Raw genomic sequence first — 21,351 nt, 5'->3', positions numbered from 1 at the left:
CAAATCCCCGTTCAGTCCAAAAAGCTGCAACTCCCAGGCTGCCTGCAATGAGGAAGTAATACTTCCCAAAGGAAAGAGGGAGCCCGCACCCATTCCTGGGGCAGAGGTGGATCCTGTCTCTGAAGAAAAAGAAGTTCATCTCACCATCAAAAGCAGAGTCCCATTGTGCAAGAAGGTGAAAACCACAGTGTCTCCGGCATCCCATCAGAGCCCCTCTGGGACCCTTGGCCCCTGAATTAATTTGCATTTCCTTGATTTCGAATGAAGTTAAAAATCTTTTCATGTGTTTATTGGCCATTTGTATTTTATCTCTGAATTGCTTACTCATGTCCTTGGCCTATTTTTCTATGATCATTTTATCTATTTAGAGGAGTTCTTTATATATTACGGATATTAATCCTTTGTCTGTTATATATATTGCAACACTTTCTTCCAGGCTGGGTTTTTTTTTTAATCTTTTATCTTTGTTTATGGTATATTTTGTTCTAATAAAATTTATACTTTTTACCTTGTCAAGTTTATCAACATATTCCTTTATGGCTTCTGGATTTGACGTTGTGCTTAAAAATGCCTTCTCTATTCCATAATTATTCAAATGTTTTCTATATTTTTAAAATTTATGGTTATGGCTTTCATTTTTATGTCAGGTCTTTCATCTGCCTTTTTTTTTTTTAACTGTTTATTTTTTTTTAAGTTTATTTATTTATTTTGAGAGAGAGAGAAAGCGAGCACAAGTACAGGAGGGGCAGAGAGAAGGAGAGACAGAATCTCAAGCAGGCTCCTCACCATCAACACAGAGCCTGATGTGGGGCACAAACTCATGAACTGTGAGATCATGACCTAAGCTGACCCTAACCGAATGGACCACCCAGGCACCCCTCTGCCTGAATTTTTTTTTTTTTAATGAATAGTGTGAAGCAGGATTTAATTTTACTTCTTTCAAATAGAAAGTCCATTATCCCAAGTCCATTTATTGAATTTTTTTTACGCTTTCCTGCTGCTTAAAACACTTGCTATTATACACCGAATTCTCACAAATACCTATTTATTCTGAATTCTATTATCTTCCATTAATTTATTTGTTGGGGTGCCTGGATGGCTCAGTCAGTTGAGCATCTGACTCCTGATTTTGGCTCAGGTCATGATCCTAGGGCCGTGGGATGGAGCCCCGAGTCAGGCTCCTTGCTGAGTGTGGAACCTGCTTAAGATTCTCCTCTCTCTCTCTCTCTCTCTCTCTTTGTCTCTCTCTCTCTCTCTCTCCCTCTGCCCCTTTCCCTGGTCCATACTCTCTCTCTCTCACTCTCTCTAAAATATATATAAATAAACAAACAAATAAATAAATAATAGGGTTTTTTATTTATTTGTTAATTTGCACCAAAATCACACTGGTTTTTTGTTTGTTTGTTTGTTTGTTTGTTTTGAGAGAAAGCACATGCGAGTTGGGGAGGGGCAGAGAGAGAGGGAGAGAGAATCCCAAGCAGGCTCTATGCTGTCAGCATGGAGCTGGATTCAGGGCTTGATCCCATGAACTGCAAGATCGCGACCAGAGCCAAAATCAAGAGTTGGTTGCTCAACTGATTGAGCCACCCAGGTGCCCCTAAATCACACTGTTTTAATTGCAGAAGCCTTATCAAACATTTTGAAATCCGGGAGGCAAGTTCTCCTGACTAGTCTTCTTTTCCAAAAGCTCTAAGCTATTCTCATGTATTAACTCTTTCCCAAAGTTTAGAATCAACTCATCAGGTTCAAAGGGTGAAAAATTAGACTTGACTTGAATTACATGCAGTTTATAGATTATTTAGGGCAGAACTGACATCATTATAATATTATATTGAACTTTCCATTCAGGAACATGATTGCCTTTATATTTATTCAGGCTTTATTTTATGTCTGTCAATAAAGTTCTATTTTCTTCAAAGAGATTTTTTTATACTTTATTTTATTTTAGAGAGAGAGAGCATGTGCATGCAAATGGGGAAAGGGAGAGAGAGAGAGAGAGAGAGAGAGAGAGAGAGAGAAAATCTTAAGCAGGATCCATGCTCAGTGCAGAGCCCAGTGTGGGACTCAATCCCATGACCCTGGAATCATGATCTGAGCTAAAACCAAGAGTCAGACACTGAACCAACTGAGTCACCCAGGCGCCCCTCTTCAAAGTGATTTTATGTACTTCTTATGTTCTCTGTGTTTCATTTTGGGTTATTTCTATTGTTACGTCTTCAATTTACTAATATTTTCTCCTGCAATGAATGTCGACGCCATTCAGTAAATCTTCCATCTGATGCATTGTAATTATCATCTCTATAAGTTTAATTTAGATTTTTCCCCCCCTTCCATGTCTGTAACTTTCTGCAACTATGGAATTCAGATATGAAAACTCTTTTTAATGTCCTTGCCTGCTAACTCTAACAGCTTTGTCATTTGGGTTTGGTATTAATTGACAGATTTATCTTCTCATTACAGGTTAAATTTTGTTTCTTATTGCTGGGTACTATATTTATTCCTGGGTACTGTATGCTATTGTGACTATTGTGAATGGGATCTTGTGTCTCCTTTTAATTTCCACTTGGCTGTTTTAGTTGCATAGAAATAGTTTTCGTTTTTCTATACTTAACATATATTCTGGTATCTTACTAAATTCTCTCATTAGTTCTAAGAGCTTTTCAGCTGATTCTCTTAGATTTCCTATGTAAACAATCACATCATTTGTAATTTTTGAAGGTTTTGCCTCTTTCCTTCTCATATTTATGTCCCTTATTTCTTTTTCTTATCTTACTGCACTCGTTAGGACCTTCAGAATAATGTTGATTCATAGCAGCCTCCCATTTACAACTTCATGGTTCCCTGTGTCCAGACTATCCCTATGGAAACATCCATGAGTCAAAAACTAACAATTTGGGGCACCTGGGTGGCTCAGTTCAGTTAAGCATCTGACTCTTGATTTGGGCTCAGGTCATGATCTCACAGTTCGTAAGTTCAAGCCTCACATCGGGCTCTGTGCTGACGGCTGGAGCCTGCTTGGGATTCTCTCTCCCTCTCCACCTGCCCCTCCCTGCTCTCACGTGCACGTGCACTCTCTCTCTTTCTCTCTCTCAAAATAAACATTTAAATAAAAAAATAATAGGGGCGCCTGGGTGGCGCAGTCGGTTAAGCGTCCGACTTCAGCCAGGTCACGATCTCGCGGTCTGTGAGTTCGAGCCCCGCGTCAGGCTCTGGGCTGATGGCTCGGAGCCTGGAGCCTGTTTCCGATTCTGTGTCTCCCTCTCTCTCTGCCCCTCCCCCGTTCATGCTCTGTCTCTCTCTGTCCCAAAAATAAATAAAAAAACGTTGAAAAAAAAAATTTAAAAAAAAAAATAAATAAATAATAAATTTTTAAAAAGCATTAAGGGACCTCTGGGTGACTCAGTCAACGAAGTGTCCGGCTCTTGATTTTGGCTCAGGTCACGATCTCACGGGTTCGTGAATTTGAGCCCCATGTTGGGCTCTGCGCTGGCAGCATGAAGCCTCCTTGGGATTCTGTCTCTCTCTTTCTTTCTCTCTCTCTGCCCCTCCTCCACTTGCACTGTCTCTGTCTCTTTCAAAATAAACAAACTTTAAAAAATAAAAATTTTAAAAAGCATTAAAAGTAACAGTTAGCCCAGCATACATCAGATAGGAGTAATTAACAAATACACTAGAAGGTCTTGACAGCTGCTCTTCACTACAAAACTTCATTGATGATCAGGTTAAGGGAACGGGGCTTTGATTGCCAACATGAGCCCCAGAGAAAGGTGGCTTGAGTCAGGGCCCCTGTTCTAGCCCCAGAATACACTTTCTATAGCCAAGCGGGCAAACCAGCAATTTCCCACCCAGCACCACTGGGCCCGGTGAAGAGAAAGGGGGCACGCATTTATTGAACACCTACTATACACCGGAGATTGTGCTAGGGACTTTAAACACAACCCGGAGTCCTCACAACAACTCTATGGGTAAATAATTTAACAGATGAGGAAACTGAGGCCCGAGTGGTCGGTATGCAAGATGACACAGCTAACCGTCACTCACAGATGGGTTCATTATTATCTGCCTCTGTACTCTCTTTTCTGAAATGATTATTCCCTACCTAGACCAGAAAGTCAGGAAACGTTTACGTGTGCTCCACGCCGGTGCCTGATGACCACCACCATCCTCCAGCCCAGGTGAACATTACCTCCCTTCTTGGAATAAGAGTAAGTGGTGAGGAGCTGCCCCCTCCGTACCCTTAGGCCAGAAGCCAGACCCCAGGCCCCGCTGGGGAGCAGACCCACCGCTAGGTCCCTGGAGCCTTCAGCTCCAGGAAGAGATACAACTGGGTTTAGAAGCCAGGACGAGTGGGAAGAGGGTGGAGGGAAAGGATGGCCAGGAACGGGAGACAGGGGTGGGGCAAAGATGAAAAGGGAAGCAGCGAGAAGGGGGTGGGGCAGGATCCCAGGCAGAAGCAGGGAGGACTGTCAGGGAGCCAGAGATAGGCTGCAGGCCTGGGTCCAGGTGGGAGCCGGGGAGACCAATTCCCAGGGCTCACGAGGCACTCCACTCTAACCAAGGGACGCCCGTCTCCACCTGCACCGACACACACAGAGCCAGACCTCTGACCCAGAGCACAGACCTGTGCACAGACCCAGATGACCTACAAGCGGACACGGACATAGGATATAGGGTAACAGGCCTGCACACAGACGTGGGGGAAGACGTAGCTGCAGGGGCACACTGCCCCAGGTGACGAATGTACAGACACATGGAAAGACTCACGTGCCCACGGACACATGGAGGGAGTCACAGACACAGAGGCATGTGGGTGCACACACCCACACACACCCACCCACACAAGGACACACCCTGAAGGTATCAGAGGGACCAGAGAGACAGACAGACGGATGGACCCCATGGGCAGACAGTTCTCTGCACCTCTGTGCTTGTAACCTGGCCCTTGAGGGGTCACAACCCCTGCCCGTCCACATTAGGCCGCAGAGAACCCTGGGCCGCCACGCAGAGCTGCTCCCTGGAATCCCTTTGCAGGCGCCGTGAACATACATGTGGTGGCCCAGCTCTCCTGACACACGTGTGCGTGTCCCGACAGGCCTGTGCCCCACCCGTGAGGGCTGACATCCCCCTTCTGGGGTGCAGGTGGGGGCCATGGGACAACCCCCTCCTCCACGGGCCACAGGCCGTGCCCGCTGGCAGAGATTGGGGGCCAGGGCTGGCCCAGGAGAAGGGAGGGGTTGGGGGGAGCCGGGGTGTGGCTGGGGCGGGCACAGGAGCCGGTACCTGTCAAACAAGAGCCAAGGAGCAAACTAGCTTCTTAGTCACCTTGCTCTTCTCCCCGTTTTGGCAGCAGCCCCTCGGGGCAAGGGGAAGCTGATATCATAATTATTGGCTCACCCAGCAGCTGCCTCCCCTCACCTGATGTCAGCACAGACCCAGGACGGCCAAGCTGACGGACTGACAGGCGGACGGAGCTCCTGGCCCCCCAGACCCGGGCCCCCACGCCGACCTGCTTCACTGAGCAGGTAAGAGGAGACCTGTCCCAAGTCAGCCGTGGAGGCCAGCAGGGCCGGGCCAGAGCATGGGGTGGGGGTTTGCCTTTTTAACGGGCCCTGGGAGAGACTGGGAGCCCCTGGGTGCTCCCCATCTTCTCACTGCAGCTCAAGGGAGACTCAGGAAGCAGGGTGAGTGCCTGGAGGCCAAGGAGGACCCCCTCGTGGTCCTCCCTCTCGTCCCTGTCCCAGGCCGTCCAACTCCAACCCTTCTTGCTGTAGGAGGGCTTTTCATTCTGGTGTTTTGTTGGATTTTGTGTGCGGCTCTGTGCTTGGAGAGGCTTTGCTTTGCCACCCCGCGCTGGGAGAAAATGAGGACTTGGCAATGCTAGAACTGGAAAACAAGAGCTGAAAGACAGGGAGGCAGATTCCCAATGTTAGTGGCTTTCTGGGGGAGAGGGGGGACCCCAGCTCTGGGAGCTGGGTGGTGCCAAGGGGGTGTGTTGATCAAGAAATCGCTCAACATCTCTGGGCGGTCTGGGCTGGGGTCTAGATGCCTGGGGGCTCCGGGGAGGCCTGGGGTGCAGGAAGGGGGTGGTGCACCTGGTGGAGAAGCAGACAGGTGGCAAACAGGTGCTGTGGCCGGTTGCTGATGCTGAGCTCAAGGCAGAATCCCCTGGAGGTTTAGGAATACCTCTCTCCATCAAGACTTCTGAAATCGGAGGGCCTAGGGAGCAGACCTGGGAGAGGCAGGCAGCTCTAGGACCCCTGAAACCCAGAATTGGGAGTCTGGGAAGCAAAGGCCCTTAGGGAAACGGCTGGACCAGCAGGAAGCCCTCTCTGGCTCCCAGGGCTTCTCCCCACCCCCTCCCCGCATCAGGTAAGCTTCTGGCATTCCCCAGGGAGTCCCCCAGGTCCTCCCGAAGTGTTGTTCAAAGAAGCAAGTTAGATAAAGCATGGACTCTAACAAATGTTTGCCTCTTCTCTCTATACCCAGAAGTGTGTGTGAGGGGTATGTTTGTGTGCGTCCCGTGGCCAGGCACAGCTGGCCGGTGGGAAAGGACCCAGGGGAAGAGGGCACACCCCAGGGAAGTCACTTCATCCCTCTCCCTGCCTCTATACCACGCATCCCCCCTGCTCGCAGGGGTGCCCTCCTCATTTTGCTAATCCTGAGGGAGGACGTTTGGTCAGCTCCCTCGAAGTCATGAAGTCTCCACTGCCACGGAGTCCAGCTCTGCTTGACCGTGGCCTTCCCCCACTGATGAAACCCAGCTCCTCTGGGCTGAACTGGAGGGTGTGGTGGAGGGATGGCATCGCACTCCAGCCCATCCCCGCTCCCGCCCCCCGCAGGGCCCGGCTCAGGCCCTTATGCTACATTGGTCATTCTCTGACCCCCAGGACACAGGCGGTAGGGGGGCGTCCCCAACTGATGGTGTGTGTGGGGGGGGGGGGGATGGACAGCACCTCCTGTCCCGGGACCTCTCTCACGTGGAGGGCCAGGCAGGGCCACAGTCAGGCTGGGACTGGGGAAGCTCGGGATCGTCAGGGGCCACGGTGCCATGGGGAGAGGCGCTCATCCTCCCAGCTCCCCGCCCGGCCCCGCCCAATGCCGCTGCCTGTGCGGAGCTGAGCTCCCGGCTCCAGGGCCTGCTGAGGCATGCTGCCCCCCCAGGCCCGGCGCCTCACTCACCTCCCAGGGCCAGGAACCTGTTCTCCCGGGAATGCCAGGGAGTTCTCAGAGGACTTTATTTCCCAGGGGCTCGGGGAGCCCCAGAATCCTCTCAATTCTGCTCTTGGGAAGGAGGGCAGGACCCCTCCCTGCCCCCATCTTTGTTTCACTCTCACACCGAGCCCACATTGGCCCCCTACCGACAGCCTTTGCCATTCCTTGTGACAGAGGGAGGCAGGCTGGGAAAGTTAAAGACAAGGGTAAAGCCCACGGGAGACGCGTGCCTTCTGGGAAGTTGTGGTGTGCCAGCCCCCACCCCCACCCTGGTCTCAGGGAGAGCCTTTTTCTTTAGCCCCCAAGGAGAGTCCCATCTGCCCTCTAAGAAAGCGACACCTCTTCCCATGGGCTCTGTCAGTCCTTCCCAGCCAGGAAATCCTTCCTGATGTCTAACTTCCTCCTCCCAGCCGGAGTCTTCATGTATCAGCAGAATATGCCAGCACAGGGCTCACGCGGATAGCCAGAGACTGTTCCTAAGTCACGCTGAAATTTCCTGAGACCTTGTGTACAGGAAGGGACGGAAGGAAGGCCCCCTGTCCACTGCCCCTCTAATGGTCTTTCCAGCTCCGTATTCTCATGAGGTGGGGCTGCTGGGAGCCACTTCTGCACGCCTCCCCTGATTCCCCCATAACAGAGGGATGCAAGGGACAGGGGTCCCAAAGGTATGCCCTCCCCTTTTTCCTTCCCAGTCACAGCCCGCCATCCCTGCTCGGCCTGCAGGGAGCGAATCCAACAAGCCGAGATCGGCTTCTGCCACAGGAGAGATTGGCATTAGACATCATGACATGTTTCAGTATCGTAACTTGAGTTTGGCTGGACTGTGTGACCACAGGAGGTGGTTTCCTGAGTGGAGAGACAACCATTGATCTGGGATGGGTGTGGTTGGGCTGGCAACATGCCCAGGAGCAGGGAAATGACAAGATGACCTCTGGGAGAGTGCATTTCAAAGTATCAAACGTCCCTGAATAATTTTGGTCTTTCCAATTTATTGCCCCTTCCTCCACCTCTGTGCCCGCCTCCAACCTCATCCCCAAACCCATCTTCCACCACCACCTCCCCAGAACGGATCTCTCCATACACCAGAGGTCCCGCTCGGAGCCCAGCACCCCCGCATCATCACCCTCACTACGTCCTTCTGTGTCCTTCACATTCTCCCAGTGTTCAGGAAAAGCCCAGAGCAATGCCACTAGAACAAAGTGGACTGGAGGGGGTCATCCCTGGAGAAGCCCTCTCTACTTCCTGATCCTATCCAGGCCTTAAAGGCCGGGCGTTGACCAAACAGTAAAAAATGAGGCCAAATGCAACAAGACAAATTGAGGTCTGATGTCCAGGTGGACCTCTCCACACTGCAGGTGGGTGGCAGGTGGAAGGGGAAGATGGAGAGACATGCCCGGAGGGCCCCAAAGGGAGGCAGTGGCAACCTTTCTTGGGGGGCTGCAGGTGTAACCGATCCAATTAGGCACGACCAGGCCCAAAGCAGGGAAATGGACAGAGGCTGAGGCAAGAAGGCCTGCGGGGTTAAGAATGACTGCTGTCGTGAGCGTCCCCAGGTCTCTACCCTGCCTGTGGCTCTTGCTTAGTCAGCTCAGATGAATGGGGCCGGGGAGAGAATTAGCTGAATCGTGATCGCTCAAGGAACTTGACTTGAGAGCCAGCTGTGAGTCACAGAGAAAAGGGAACCCTTGCTCTCACGGTTACTCTGGCCACTCCAGGGGGTGGGCACCCCTCGAGATGCAACAAGAGAACCCACTGGGAAGTCTGGCCTGAACCTCCACCCCATGCTCAGGGGAAGATGCATAATCAGTCAGCTTCAAGCCCTGCTCCTCTAGCCTGAAACTATTGCTTCTGACAAACTACAGCCGGCTTGGGCACCATCACACACACACACACACACACACACACACACACAAACACACACCCCTAGAATGGGGTGTGTCCCTAGAACTGGATCGCCCGGAGACAGTTGGAGATTCCACCTACACTTGTAAATTCCATAGCCATGTCCCAGACTATACCAGCCAAGGCATAGGATGTGCTCAAGGACACACACACACACACACACACACACCCCACCATGCTCAGAAAACCCAATTATCAGACTCCACTTAGCAGAACCAGAGTGATCTTAGCAGAGACAGAGCAGAAGTGTCCACTGTCAGAGACATCCCCAGGTCCTTCTGGGAGGGGTTCCTGGAGCCCACACTGAGCCCCACAGAGCATGTGGTTTTGGAGAGGAGGCTTGGCCTCTCTGGGCCTTCCCATAAGTATGCCCAATCTCTGAGGCAGGAAGGGTTTTGGAGAGAAAGTTCTTTGGGATGACCATGCCAAGCCCAGGGGGATCTGGAGGTGCTGACGGGAGAAAGGTGGGGGCTGGAGCCCAGGAGCTGTATGGGCTTGGGGGAATACCCCCCAGAACATGCCCCTTCTCCACATCCTTCTCCTCAGAGGAGCAAGGGAATAAGTAGGCACTCAGCCAGCTTCACCCAGCCCAGGTTCCTGGAGGAAGGGTCGGTGCCCAGGTACCTACAGAGCAGAGAACAATCTCCTCCACAATCCCTTCAGTTTCTTTATCTGTCAAATAGAGAGGGACTTGGGGGGAGGGGGAGGGGAGGGCTCCTCAGTGCTCTTTTCACTTCAGTTCAGTGAATTCAAGCACTAAGCTTACTGTCTGCCTTGTATGCGCTCGCACGTGCTCAGGATGGCTTGGGGGGAGGGGCTGCACAGTATGTATTTGTCTGGTACTAGATCTGTATTATTAGTAGTGGTGGCAGAATTAATACCCCTAATGATAGACTGGTAATAATGAGCAGGGCTTCCGGAAATGATATGTACAGAGCACAAGAGGCCCCTGGCCCAAGGGATGGCAGGAACCTGAGCCCCCACTAGGGTGGGCAGGCAAAGAGGGGGCCACCCACTGGATGTGAGCACTCCTTTTTTTTTTTAAGTTTATTTATTTTTTGAGAGAGAGAGAGAGAGCGACAGGGGAAGGGCAAAGAGAGAGGGAGAGACAGAGGATCCAAAGCAGGCTCTGCACTGACAGAAGAGAGCCCCATGTGGGTGTGAGAGCTCTTGACCACCCCCATAGGGAACAAACACCCTGGGAAGGGCACATGGTTGAAGGGCAAAAGATCTCAGCCCTCCTCCCTTTCCTGAAATCCCATGGGCCCAGAATCTGAGGGGAGGACACAGGAGCACCAGAAAAGATGGTGTCAGTTCGTCTTCCTTCAGGCATTTTTATTGCCTGGTTCTCACTCCGTCCCCAGGAGAGTCAGGTGAGGTACGTAGGGCAAAGATGAGCCCATTTAATAAAGGAGGAAATGAGATTCACTCCCCCACTAGCCGATGCTGATGGCAGAGCTGGGAAAAGGACACTTCTGGGGTCCTTGATCAGAAGGATGATGGGGCTTATGAGATGACAAATGCCAGACTAGGGGATGAGGTGAAACAGGGCTCCAGTCATCCCTATTGGTCTCACAGCTCAAATCCTCAGCTGCCAATCATACCACAGCCAATCAACTCTGCAGCCAGTTATCAATGCAGCCCACAGGGGGAGAACCACAGGTTCAGCTCAGGGACTTCCTGATGGGGGTGGGACTTCCGGACACAGGACTGCAGCGCTAATGGGTGCTCAGAGGCAAGCAATGTGGTCCCGTCCCTCAGCCCATTCCTCTACCTCCCTACAGATGGCATGGCTGGAGGAAGCCTGTTGTAAGGGAAAACAAGGCCATATTTCATAATCTGTGAAAAATCCTCCTGTTCCTCCCATCACTCCCCACCTCACCCCCACTCTTCGGTCCCTTTCACGGCTGGGCAGACTGAGGATTGGAAGGAGCTTGCTTCTCTGGGAATCAGTGTCTAAGGCCTCAGACCACTGCTCTCTTCACACTGTGCCCCAGGGGGGATTAAGCAGACAAGAAGTCCCCCCCTTCCAGGAGCCCAACTCTCTAGTCAAGCCGCCAATGGTTCTGGGTCACTTTGTCTACCTACAAGTCCCTTGTCAAGCCTGTTCTCACCATCAGACCCAATCATGCTTTTTTTTTTTTTTTTTTTTTTAAATTTTTTTAACGTTTATTTATTTTTGAGACAGAGAGAGACAGAGCATGAATGGGGGAGGGGCAGAGAGAGAGGGAGACACAGAACTGGAAGCAGGCTCCAAGCTCTGAGCCATCAGCCCAGAGCCTGACGTGGGGCTCAAACTCACGGTCCGTGAGATCGTGACCTGAGCTGAAGTCGGACGCTCAACCGACTGAGCCACCCAGGCGCCCCCCCAATCATGCTTTTAAAAACCTCTGGGGAAGGTAGGAGGTGAGGGGCATCTTCTCCCTAAATTGCCCATCTAAGGGGCTCATGGTTTTGGAATTGAGAATTTTGCTTCCCTCTTCTCCTGCTAGCCTTGGAGGGCAAGCTGACCTTGCTTCTGGGAGCAAAATCTGGAGGTGGGCTCACAGCCTCAGAGCCTGGACTCAGGAATAGGCAGGAGGAAGGAAAAGATGGTCCGTCAATGATCTGCAAGAGTAAGAGCAAAAGATCTTTGGGGGTTGGGGTATTTAGGTGAGAGGTCTCCGGAAAGGGGCATCCGAGGAGAAGGGAGACCCAGCAGAGCCAATCCCTCAGACTAGGTGGCCAGTCTTTTCTAGGAGAAAAGGGGTCCTGGGAAGTGTGTCTTAGAAGGGACTGGATGGGAGCGTGAGGGGTAGTATTTCTTATTTCCTTAAAACCAAGCATCCCTTATTTCCCATCTACCAAATGAACATCCATAGGCAGTTCAATCTGTCCCCTGTCTATTCATCCATCTGTCTGTCCATCTATCCACCTATCCAGCTTTCCATCCAGTCATTAGTCCATCCATCAATCTGTCCATCCTTTGATCTGTCCACTCTAACCATCCGTCTACCCTTCTGTCTATCCACCTGTCCATCCACCCATCCATTGTCCATCTATCCAGAAAGGTCAAGCCCCAATTGGTCTCCCCAGGGCTGCTGGGAAGGGCCTGTGGTCCTGTGGCATTTATGGGGCATGTGACCTGCCTGCCAGGCCTGGGGAGGCAGCCCCGCCCCAGCCCTCAGGCAGGGGGCTGGTCCAGGCATGTGGGAGTATTTATACCTCGATGGAGGCTGCTGGCTTGTCGCTGGGCTCAATGACTCCCCGAAGCCGTGATGGTGGCCATGGCCCAGAGCCCACTGTGAGTGCTTGGAATCAGCTCCTCTGGGGCCAGAGCTGGGTGGCAGGGGCTGGGGACGGGCTGGGGAGATGGGGAGGTGGCCGGGGATGGCGGGAAGGAAGGGGTGCAGGGCCAAGGAGAGTGGGAAAGCAGGAAACTGTCGGAGTCAGGCACCCACAGCAAGGCTGTGGAGAGGGGATGAGTCCATTGCCATTTAACAGCCTCTGGAGGATCCCTCGGTAGATGGCAGGAAGAACAGAGCGGGAGGGCTAAGATGACATGGGAGATTAAGGTTAGATATCTGGAAGAACTTCCAGGTCAGCCCCAGACACAGAAGGAGGCTCAAGTATTTTCTCAGGATGGGCCTGCCTAGAGTGATACTCTAGGACCAGCCTACTTCCAGAAGCAGGGGGATGGCTGAGGTGGCTTTGGGTGAGCTCTCCTTTGGGGGGTGGGAATGGCTCTGCTGTGGGTGACAGCGGCTCAGACTTGAAGAAAGTCTCACAGCGGGGACACGCTTGCTCTTGTCGCTTTGTTCTTCCCCACTCCACCCCACCCCACCCCCCCACCACCCCCTCTGCCCGTAGCTGCTTCTCAAACCACTTGAATCAGATCTGAAGGCAGGGGCAGCTGCCACTTTTCCTGAACCCGAGGCAGGGCGAAGAGCCAGAGGGGCCAGAATTTTGGCTTCAGAACCCCCAACCTTGACGGGATGAGAGGATCTAGAAATTTCTTCCTTGTTGGCACTCTCAGACTCCCGCTGTCCTGGGGTGCTCAAGCCTCAGGAGCAGGCCCCGGGCCCTCCAGTGCCAGCCCCAACTGGGTAATTACTGAGCTGCTCCAGGGGCCCCTCCCAGCAGCCGGGGCGGGCGGAGCCCCGGGTGGGGCCACAGGCGCCCTGGGCAAGGCCCGCCCCTCATAAAACATGCTGCCGCAGCCAGTGACAGAAACCATTAAGGCGGAACTGCGCCATCTCCACCTGGCTCATGAAGGGCGGGTAGGAGGCTGCCCGGTGGGAGGGAGTGTGGAGAGAGCCCAGTCAGGGCCCTCGGTGTCTTCTGTGACTCAGCTGCCCACAGAGGACACAGGGACAGACCCTCCCCAGGAAACCTCCCACGTTGCCCGCCTCCCCCGCCCCACCAGCCGCTCTGGCTTCCAGGGGTGAGCGAGGAGGCTAATGTGCCCCCGAGGCTCGGCCGTGTAGTACAGTGGCTAAGCCCACTGGCTTTGAGACCTGTGTCTGAATGCTGGGGAGCAGAATCTGGTAGCCGAGGGAACTCAGGCAAGTCAGGCTAACCTCTCTGAGCCGGTTTCCTCATCTATAAAATGAGGATGATGACACTCTTCTGGGGTATAATAAGTCACCCAGCTATTCCTGATCCTCTTGAGGATCTCCTCAGGGAGGTCCCTCCTGAAGGCAGGCCAGGGGTGACGGCCCTGCGGACGGACGTAGTCACCTCCATAGGACCCGCCTCTGCATCTTCAGATGCAAATGGTCCCAGCCTTTCACTGTACTTATAAGGGAACAAAGGTACGGAAAGAGGATGCCACTTGCCCAAGGTCACACGACCAGCAAACAGGATGTCCCCCAGCCCCCACCCCCAAATGGCCCCTTCTGCTGAGTCCTAAGGCACTAGGAAAAGGGTCTCAGAGGTGGGGAGATGCTGGGTAGAGGGAGCACAGGGCCCAGCTGTTTGCGGGAAGGGCACAGAGCAAGCATTCATTGATGCGCCTTGTGGATCCTCTTGTCATGCCTTTTGGGGAATTTCTTTTTTTTTACTTTGTTTTTTTAAGTTTATCTATTTTGAGAGAGAGAGAGAGAGAGAGAGAGAGTGCAAGAGCTGAGGAGGGGGCAGAGAAGAGAGACAGAATCCCAAGTAGGGGACGCCTGAGTGGCTCAGTTGTTTGAACGTCTGACTTTGGCTCAGGTTATGATCTCACGGTTCTTGGGTTCGAGCCCCGCCTCCAGCTCTGCGCTGATCGTGTGGAGCCTGCTTGGGATTCTTTTTTTTTTTTTTTTTTTTTTAGTGTTTATTTTTGAGAGAGAGAGATAGAGAGAGACAGAGTGCAAGCGGGGGGAGGGGCAGGGAGAGAGGAAGACACAGAATCTGAAGCAGGCTCCCGGCTCACAAACCTTGAGATCATGACCTGAACCAAGATCAAGATCAAGAGTCAGACGCTTAACCACTTAACCGACCGAGCCATCCAGGCACCCCCCTCCTGGGGAATTTCTTACCATCATGCTCCTTACTCAAGTTAGGGAGCAAGGACTCTGCTCTGACTTCCCTTTGACTCCAGGGAAGATCAAGTCTACTTCTTCCATCCCCACCCATGCCCTCCTACTCTCCAAGGGTGATGGACAGAGGAGAGGTAGTTCAAAGAGCAGAGGGCAGACAGAATGCCCAGATACTGAAATGGTCTTCGGCTAATGTTTTGCCAGGGTTGCACCTCAGGAGTGTGTGTGTGTTTGGGGGTGTGGTTGGGGCTCTGGAGGCCCGAGAATCAGATGTGATTTTCAGCTTTTAGCTATGTGGCACTGGGCAGGACATTTCCCCTCTCTGGGTCTCAATTCTCTCCTCTGAAAAATGGGGTTAATGACCTTGCTCCCCTACTGGGGGTGTGCTGATCAATGTTCACCAACCAGCTCTCAAAAAAAGAGAAAAGGCTCTGATTTGTAGCGTTTGCTAGTTTCCATGGGTAAATACTTACACGATGGCCAATTTGGGCTCATAGGACTGAACCAGGAGTTGGAAAGAAGTGGGTACAGATGACCCTTGCAAACCCATAGTAGGTGTTGCCAGCACACCTAACTGCTTGTTAGCCTCTAGGGCAACAGGTGAATGAAATGAGATAACAGATACAGATACAAGTGCTTGGTAAGCCGCAGAGTGCTTTATAGATATAGAGTTGTGAGAATGCTCGTCCACACAGTCGAAGGGACCCCAGGGCACAGTCCACCATTGAGAGTCCAGGCCTGGCTCCAGTCCAGGAAGGGGGCAAGCTGTGGGGTGGGGAAGCCTACCCTAAGTGAGAGGGTCATGGGAGCTCCTGGGATCTGGGAAAGGAGGAGAGCAGACTGGACTTCCCACACTGGTTGGCTGATATTTGCAAATACACATCCCATCATGCTTCTTGGAACAGAAGCAGATAGGACAGAGGTTAGACTTCAATGAAAAATTGCCTCTGGAGATGCCTGGGTGGCTCAGTCAGTTAAGTGTCTGACTTCAGCTCAGGTCATGATCTCATGGTTCATGGGTTCGAGCCCCGCGTCAGGCTCTGTGCTGACAGCTCTGAGCCTGGAGCATGCTTTGGATTCTGTCTCTCTCTCTCTCTCTCTCTCTCTCTCTCTCTCTCTCTCCCTGCCCCTCCCCACTTACATCTTCTCTCTTTCTCAAAAAATGAATAAACATTAAAAAAAAAATTCCCTCTGAATGCAGTTGCCAGCCTCAGGACACTGGAGCCATTAGCAAAGCCTCCTGAGGGATCCAAAGCAATAGAGTAACCCCCCTGCCTCCCACTTTCCCTGGGAGTTTCTACAGGCACTAACTCTACCACAGGGGAAGAGTTGGAATGATCTCTGAGGCCGGAGAATCAAGCAGAGGGAAGTTTAGCCTCTGCCAATGCAGGAGGGTGAAGTCATGGAGACCGAGGTGGGAGGCAGGAAAGAGGAGTTCCCTCTGTTCTCCTTCCCCCACCCCACCCCCAGCTCATGCTTTAAATTAACTCTGTCCCACTGCTAATTATTAATAATAGCTATTCTTTATTGAGCATGTACTATGCATTAAGCGATTTACAAGCAATATTTCATCTAATCCTCCAGAGAGGTACGTATTATTAGCCCTCTTTTACAGATGAGGAAACTGAGGCCCAAGGAAGGAGGTTAAGCAACTGGCTCAACCAAAGTCCCACAGTTACTGGACTCAAACCCCATCCTGACTCTAGAGCTTCTGAACCAGATCGTCCAACTTCAGGGGCAATGCCGGCTACCCCAGGGAGGGGTCAGGGACCAAAGCAGCTCCATCCCTCTCCCCACAATGAGCTCTTCCCTGTGCTGGACAAGAGCGTCCCATATACACCCATCAGAGCCCCACTGCTCAGCCCCTGAGGCAGGAGGGCCCTTTTGAATGCAGTTGGTAGAGGCTGTGTGGTCTTAGGCAAGTCACCTAACCTCTTCTCTGGGCCTCCTTTCCTTATTCGTAAAACAGAGCTTGGGCTGAGGCAACCAAGGGGGTGCCACTGAATCGGGAGTCGTCACTTATAAAACCAACCCAGAAGAAGCCCCACACCGAGGACCATTCGAGGGCTTCTGCATCCTCCGCGCAAAGAGAGGGGTGGGCCTCTAGCTCTGTACTCGCTCCTTAGTTTTAATCCTGTCCCTGGGGGCCTGGAGGTGGAGGGTGAGGGGTGGGGTGGGGAGGTATAAAAGTCACGGCTATAAACTAAAGCATTCAGTCAGGGCGTCTGAGATGCAGGAAGTCAGACAGGGCTACAGATAATGTCCGGGGACATAGAGGCTGGTACAAGGATGGGGGTGAGGCAGCTGCGGCCGCAGGGCTCCTCCTGTGAAGGCCGGACCCTCAGCAGGAGGCGCGGCCCAGGCTGCGGCTCCGAGAGGCCTCCTCAGGTTCATGTCTCAGAAGAGCAAGGGCAGCCGCCAACTGGGGCTCATTAGCCCATGTCCCCAAGCCTGCCAGGCCTAAATTTGAGACCATCGGGAAGCTAGGGTCTGGGGTCAGAGGCCACAGCCACATCTGACATAGGTCCTTGAGCATTTTCTATGTGCCGGGCATCTTACACGCATCATCTCTCTTAAGCTTCATGGCAACAACCCTGTGAGGTAGGTCCTCGTGCTCCATTTATCAGAGGAGCAAGATGCAAAGAGTTACACAGGTACACAACTGGGGCTCAAACTCAGGCCAGACAGACCAAATCTACCCCCCTTGCTGTTGTAACCATGCACAATTCTGCCTCTGGAGAAGGGGGTGACCACCACCGGTTACAAGCCTGAGACCTGGGGGGGCGGGGGGAGGGGTCGGGAGAGGCAGGGAGAGCCCGGGGGCCTTGCCTCTGGAGGTGCTGGAGAACAGCTTGGGAAAGCGGCTCTGGGCCAGATCCAGGCGTGGCAGGCAGGCCCCAGCTGTCCCAGAGCTATCCGGGGAGCAGCGGCCAGGCCTGCGGTCATGCGGAGCCAGAGATGGGCCGCCCGGCACCTTGGGCCCCATGCCTGCTCCACTGTGGTGTCCAGTTACGGCCAGCTCGGCGCTTCCCTGGTCACGCCACATTTAGCATTGCCGAGTGAGAGGGTGCCGGGACATGGAGAAGGGGCGGCAGAGACTCTTGAAGGGGAGGGAGAGCCTCCCACCAGGCCCCCACCTGGACCCCAGCTACTAGCCTCCTCTGTCACTGATCCCCTGAGGGACTTGGGGCAAGTGCCCTCCCTTCCTAATCCCCATTACCTCCAATCAAAGAGAGGAGGTAGTTTATTCCCCAAAGGTGTGCCAACCCTAGGCTGGGCACCATGGGGCCACCAAGGCCATCCCTCCCTCCCAGAGCTCCCAGGAGATCATGGCCTGGGAAATGCAGTCATCCTGATCTGCCTGGTAGAGGTCTTGGACGGGAGGGGTAAGTGTAAACCTCACACGTTTCTTGTTGTTTGGCCCACACCCACTCTGACCCCCACCAAATGATGAAATCGTAAGAGTACAGCCTCCAGAGTCGAACAGATCTGGGTTCAAATCCTTAATTTTTTGTAATTTTATTTTTGAGAGAGAGAGAAAGCAGGGGAGGGGCAGAGAGAGAGAGAGGGAGACACAGAATCTGAAGCAGGCTCCAGGCTCTGGGCTGTCAGCACAGAGCCGGACACGGGGCTCGAATTCATGGACCGCAAATCATGACTTGAGCCGAAGTCAGACGCTTAACCGACTGAGCCACCCAGGCGCCCCTGGGTTCGAATCCTTACTCTATTAAGGATTAGCTATGCGATTTGGGCAAGTCAGGCAACCCTTCTGAGCCTCAGTTTCCGTATCTGTAGAGCGAGGTTAATGATGTACCTTCCTGACAAGTTTGTTCTGAGAAACCAGTGAGAAAATTCTCCAAACTGTTTACGCAGCAGCCAGCCCAGAGCAGGTCCTCAGCAAATGGCAGCCTTTATCGGAGACTACTTGGCAAAGAGGAGGACATTCAAAAAGAAATGCCCTTTGCAGGTGGTGGAGAAGGAAAGCAAAGAGCTGAGGACGATAACAGTAAGGCCGTACTGATAATGATATTAATAACGAGAGCTGGCGTCTACTGAGCACTTACAATATGGTAGGCACTGTGTTAAATTCTTCCTATGCGTGATTTCATTTACTACAGCATCTCCATGCGGGAGGCCCTACCTCTCTCCGTGTTTTGTAAATGATGGGGTTCAAGCTCAGAGAGCTTCCCTGACACAGCGAGCAAGGAAAGGCTTGGAGCTGAGTCCTCTCAAACTCTTGGGCTGTGCCGGGGACAAAGTGCTTATAGCACTTCTAGAAGGTCTGAGCAGAAAGGGCCCTCCGCTATCATCCAGTACAAGCCCCTAGTTTTTCAAATGGTGAAACCAAAGCTCAGAAAGGGCGGTGGCCTGGGGCACCTGGCTGGCTCGGTCTGTAGAGAATGTGGCTCTTGATCTCAGAGCTGTGAGTTCGAGCCCCACGCTGGGTGTAGAGATTATTTAAAAATAAAATATTTTAAAAGGGGGGGAGGGGGGCGCCTGTGTGGCTCAGTTGGTTGAGCGGCCGACTTCGGCTCAGGTCATGATCTCACGGTCTGTGAGTTCGAGCCCCGTGTCGGGCTCTGTGCTGACAGCTCAGAGCCTGGAGCCTGTTTCGGATTCTGTGTCTCCCTCTCTCTGCCCCTCCCCCATTCATGCTCTGTCTCTCTCTGTCTCAAAAATAAATAAATGTTTAAAAAAAAAAAGGGCGGGAGGAGGGGCAGTAGCCAGCACAAGGTCACAGGTACGAGATGCAGTTTGGAGGAGGTAGGAGAAAACAGCACTGGCCCGTCACTGCACATTGGGCCAGTGGCTGCAGCCCGGCGTCATGCCAGGCTCACAGGGCCACCAGGCAACCGGGTCACCTCAAGTCCCCGGTGGCACTTGACACTTTCAGGGTCATGCCAGCCCCTGAAATGGCACCACAGGCCCAGCCTCTACTGAGGGCTGGGTCACCTGCAGCGTGAGGGTCACTCCCACCCTCCACCTGGGCTTGACCCACTCTCCCCAGCTCCCCTTCTCTCAGGACCACCTGCTTGCTCAGCCACTGAGCAGAGACTGCTTGTCACGGTCACCTAGCCCAGTCCCGCACTGGGGAGACGGGGGCCGGAGGCAGGGTCTCCATCTGCCACTGAGCCCCAGAGCAGCCAACTCTCCTTCCTGGGACTGTGGGGGTGGCGGGTTTCCTACCTGGTGTGTTTTGTTCCGTCTCCACCAGTCTTCTCTCTGTGCTTTCTTCCTCTGCCTCTCGTTTATCTGCTTCTTTCTGTCTCTGATGTTCTCTCACTTTGTCTGTTTATCCGCCTATCTGTCTGTGTCTCACCGGATGTCTGGTGGGAGTCAGGGTCCCAGCCCAGGGAGGGGGTGGGTGTGGAGGTGGTGAACTTGGGGTCGGTCACCGCAGGACCCTGGTCCTCACTCTCATCACAGCCGGCTTTCTTCGAGGCCAGGACCGGGTGATGGTGTCGCTACTCCCGCCGCAGTCTGACGCCACGCTGCCCGGCCCCGCCAGACTGGAGGGCGAGCCCCAGGGGGACCTCATGCAGGCGCCGGGCCTTCCAGGCTCTCCTGCCCCACAGAACGTGAGTATCTGGCACCTAGGCCCCACCCCCAGAGCCCTCCCGGGGTCTGCCTTGTCCCTTCCACCAGCGAACGAGTACCCAGTGACTCCAAGATCCAGAAGTGTTCGATAGAGGCCTCTGCTTCTCCCTTCCATCTGGGGCTTTCCCGGGGCAAGGCTGTATATCCATCTGACTCAGGGCACCTCAGATCTAAGAGCAGCATACCCTCACAGACGAGGGCTTCCAAAAGCAGGCTATGTCTCCTCCATCGTTTGGGAGCCCCTGGAGCTCAGCCACAGACCCCTTTACCCTAGCACAGGGCAGAGTCCTGGTCCAGCATCCACTCACAGGCTCTCTACCCTCTGTCCACCCCAGAAGCTTGCCGGCTTCAGCTGCTCATCATTTGTGCCCGACGGCCCCCCAGAGAGGGCATCCTCACTGCCCCCACAGAGTCCCAGTGTCGCATCACCTGGCCCTGAGCAAGTCCACTGCCCAGCCGGCCCTGGCCCGGGCCCCTTCCGGCTCTCACCCTCAGACAAGTTCCCCAGCTTCGGCTTTGAGGAGGGCCCAGCAAGCAGCCCTGGGCGCTTCCTCAAGGGCGGCCATGGGCCTTTCCACCCATACAAGCGGCATTTCCATGAAGACGTCTTCCCTGAGGCCCAGACCGCCCTGGCCCTCGATGGACACTCCTTTAAGACCCCGGGGGCACTGGAGACCTTCGAGGAGATCCCCGTGGATGTCGGGGAGGCTGAGGCCTTCCTGCCTGGCTTCTCGGCAGAGGCCTGGTGCAACGGACTCCCCTACCCCAGCCAGGAGCACAGCCCCCAAGTCCTGGTGAGTACCAGTGGCCGCTGGGCATCCCACCTACTCCTGTCCTAGTTCCCAGAAGCCCTGAGATCAAACTCCGCCTTCCCTTTCCAGACTTTTCCACTCAGGGTCAGTTTATGCCAGGGAAGCGGCAAGTTCAGAAAGTTGGGGTCTCGGCTTCATTCTGGCCTCCAGGTCAGCTGGGGAGGGGATGCTGACCTGGCCTGGCATGGAGAGGGCAAGGTGGGGGAGATCAGGCTAAGGAAGCTGGCAGCTTCCCAGAGGCTCCTGAGTCAGGATTCCAGTGTGTGACTTCTCTGTTTGCCTAAGTGTCAAGAATCCCCAGCCAGACCTACCCGCCCATATGCAAATGT

General features: G+C 53.4%; 1 protein-coding gene across 7 annotated transcripts in view; it reads left to right on the top strand.

Annotated features, from left to right (window-relative positions):
- The first annotated feature begins 5,303 nt into the window (after nt 1–5,303).
- Nucleotides 5,304–21,351, top strand: part of FOXN1 (forkhead box N1) — a 28,386-nt gene continuing 12,338 nt past the window's right edge. The window contains exons 1-3 of one of the 7 annotated variants that reach the window (XM_019423801.2): nt 5,304–5,522; nt 20,060–20,191; nt 20,546–21,004. In XM_019423801.2, coding sequence (XP_019279346.1) covers nt 20,069–20,191; nt 20,546–21,004 — 582 coding nt within the window. In that variant the 5' untranslated portion in view covers nt 5,304–5,522; nt 20,060–20,068. Of the gene's footprint in view, nt 5,523–12,327; nt 12,398–20,039; nt 20,192–20,545; nt 21,005–21,351 lie in introns of those variants that run through there. The other 6 variants (XM_019423802.2, XM_019423799.2, XM_019423800.2 and 3 more) reach the window with 6 other exon arrangements.

This window comes from Panthera pardus, unplaced genomic scaffold (assembly GCF_024362965.1).
Source record: "Panthera pardus isolate Hobbes unplaced genomic scaffold, ASM2436296v1 HiC_scaffold_3, whole genome shotgun sequence".
Taxonomy (NCBI): domain Eukaryota; kingdom Metazoa; phylum Chordata; class Mammalia; order Carnivora; family Felidae; genus Panthera; species Panthera pardus.
The sequence above is the reverse complement of the archived record's forward strand: the minus strand, read 5'-3'. Positions and strand labels throughout refer to the sequence as shown.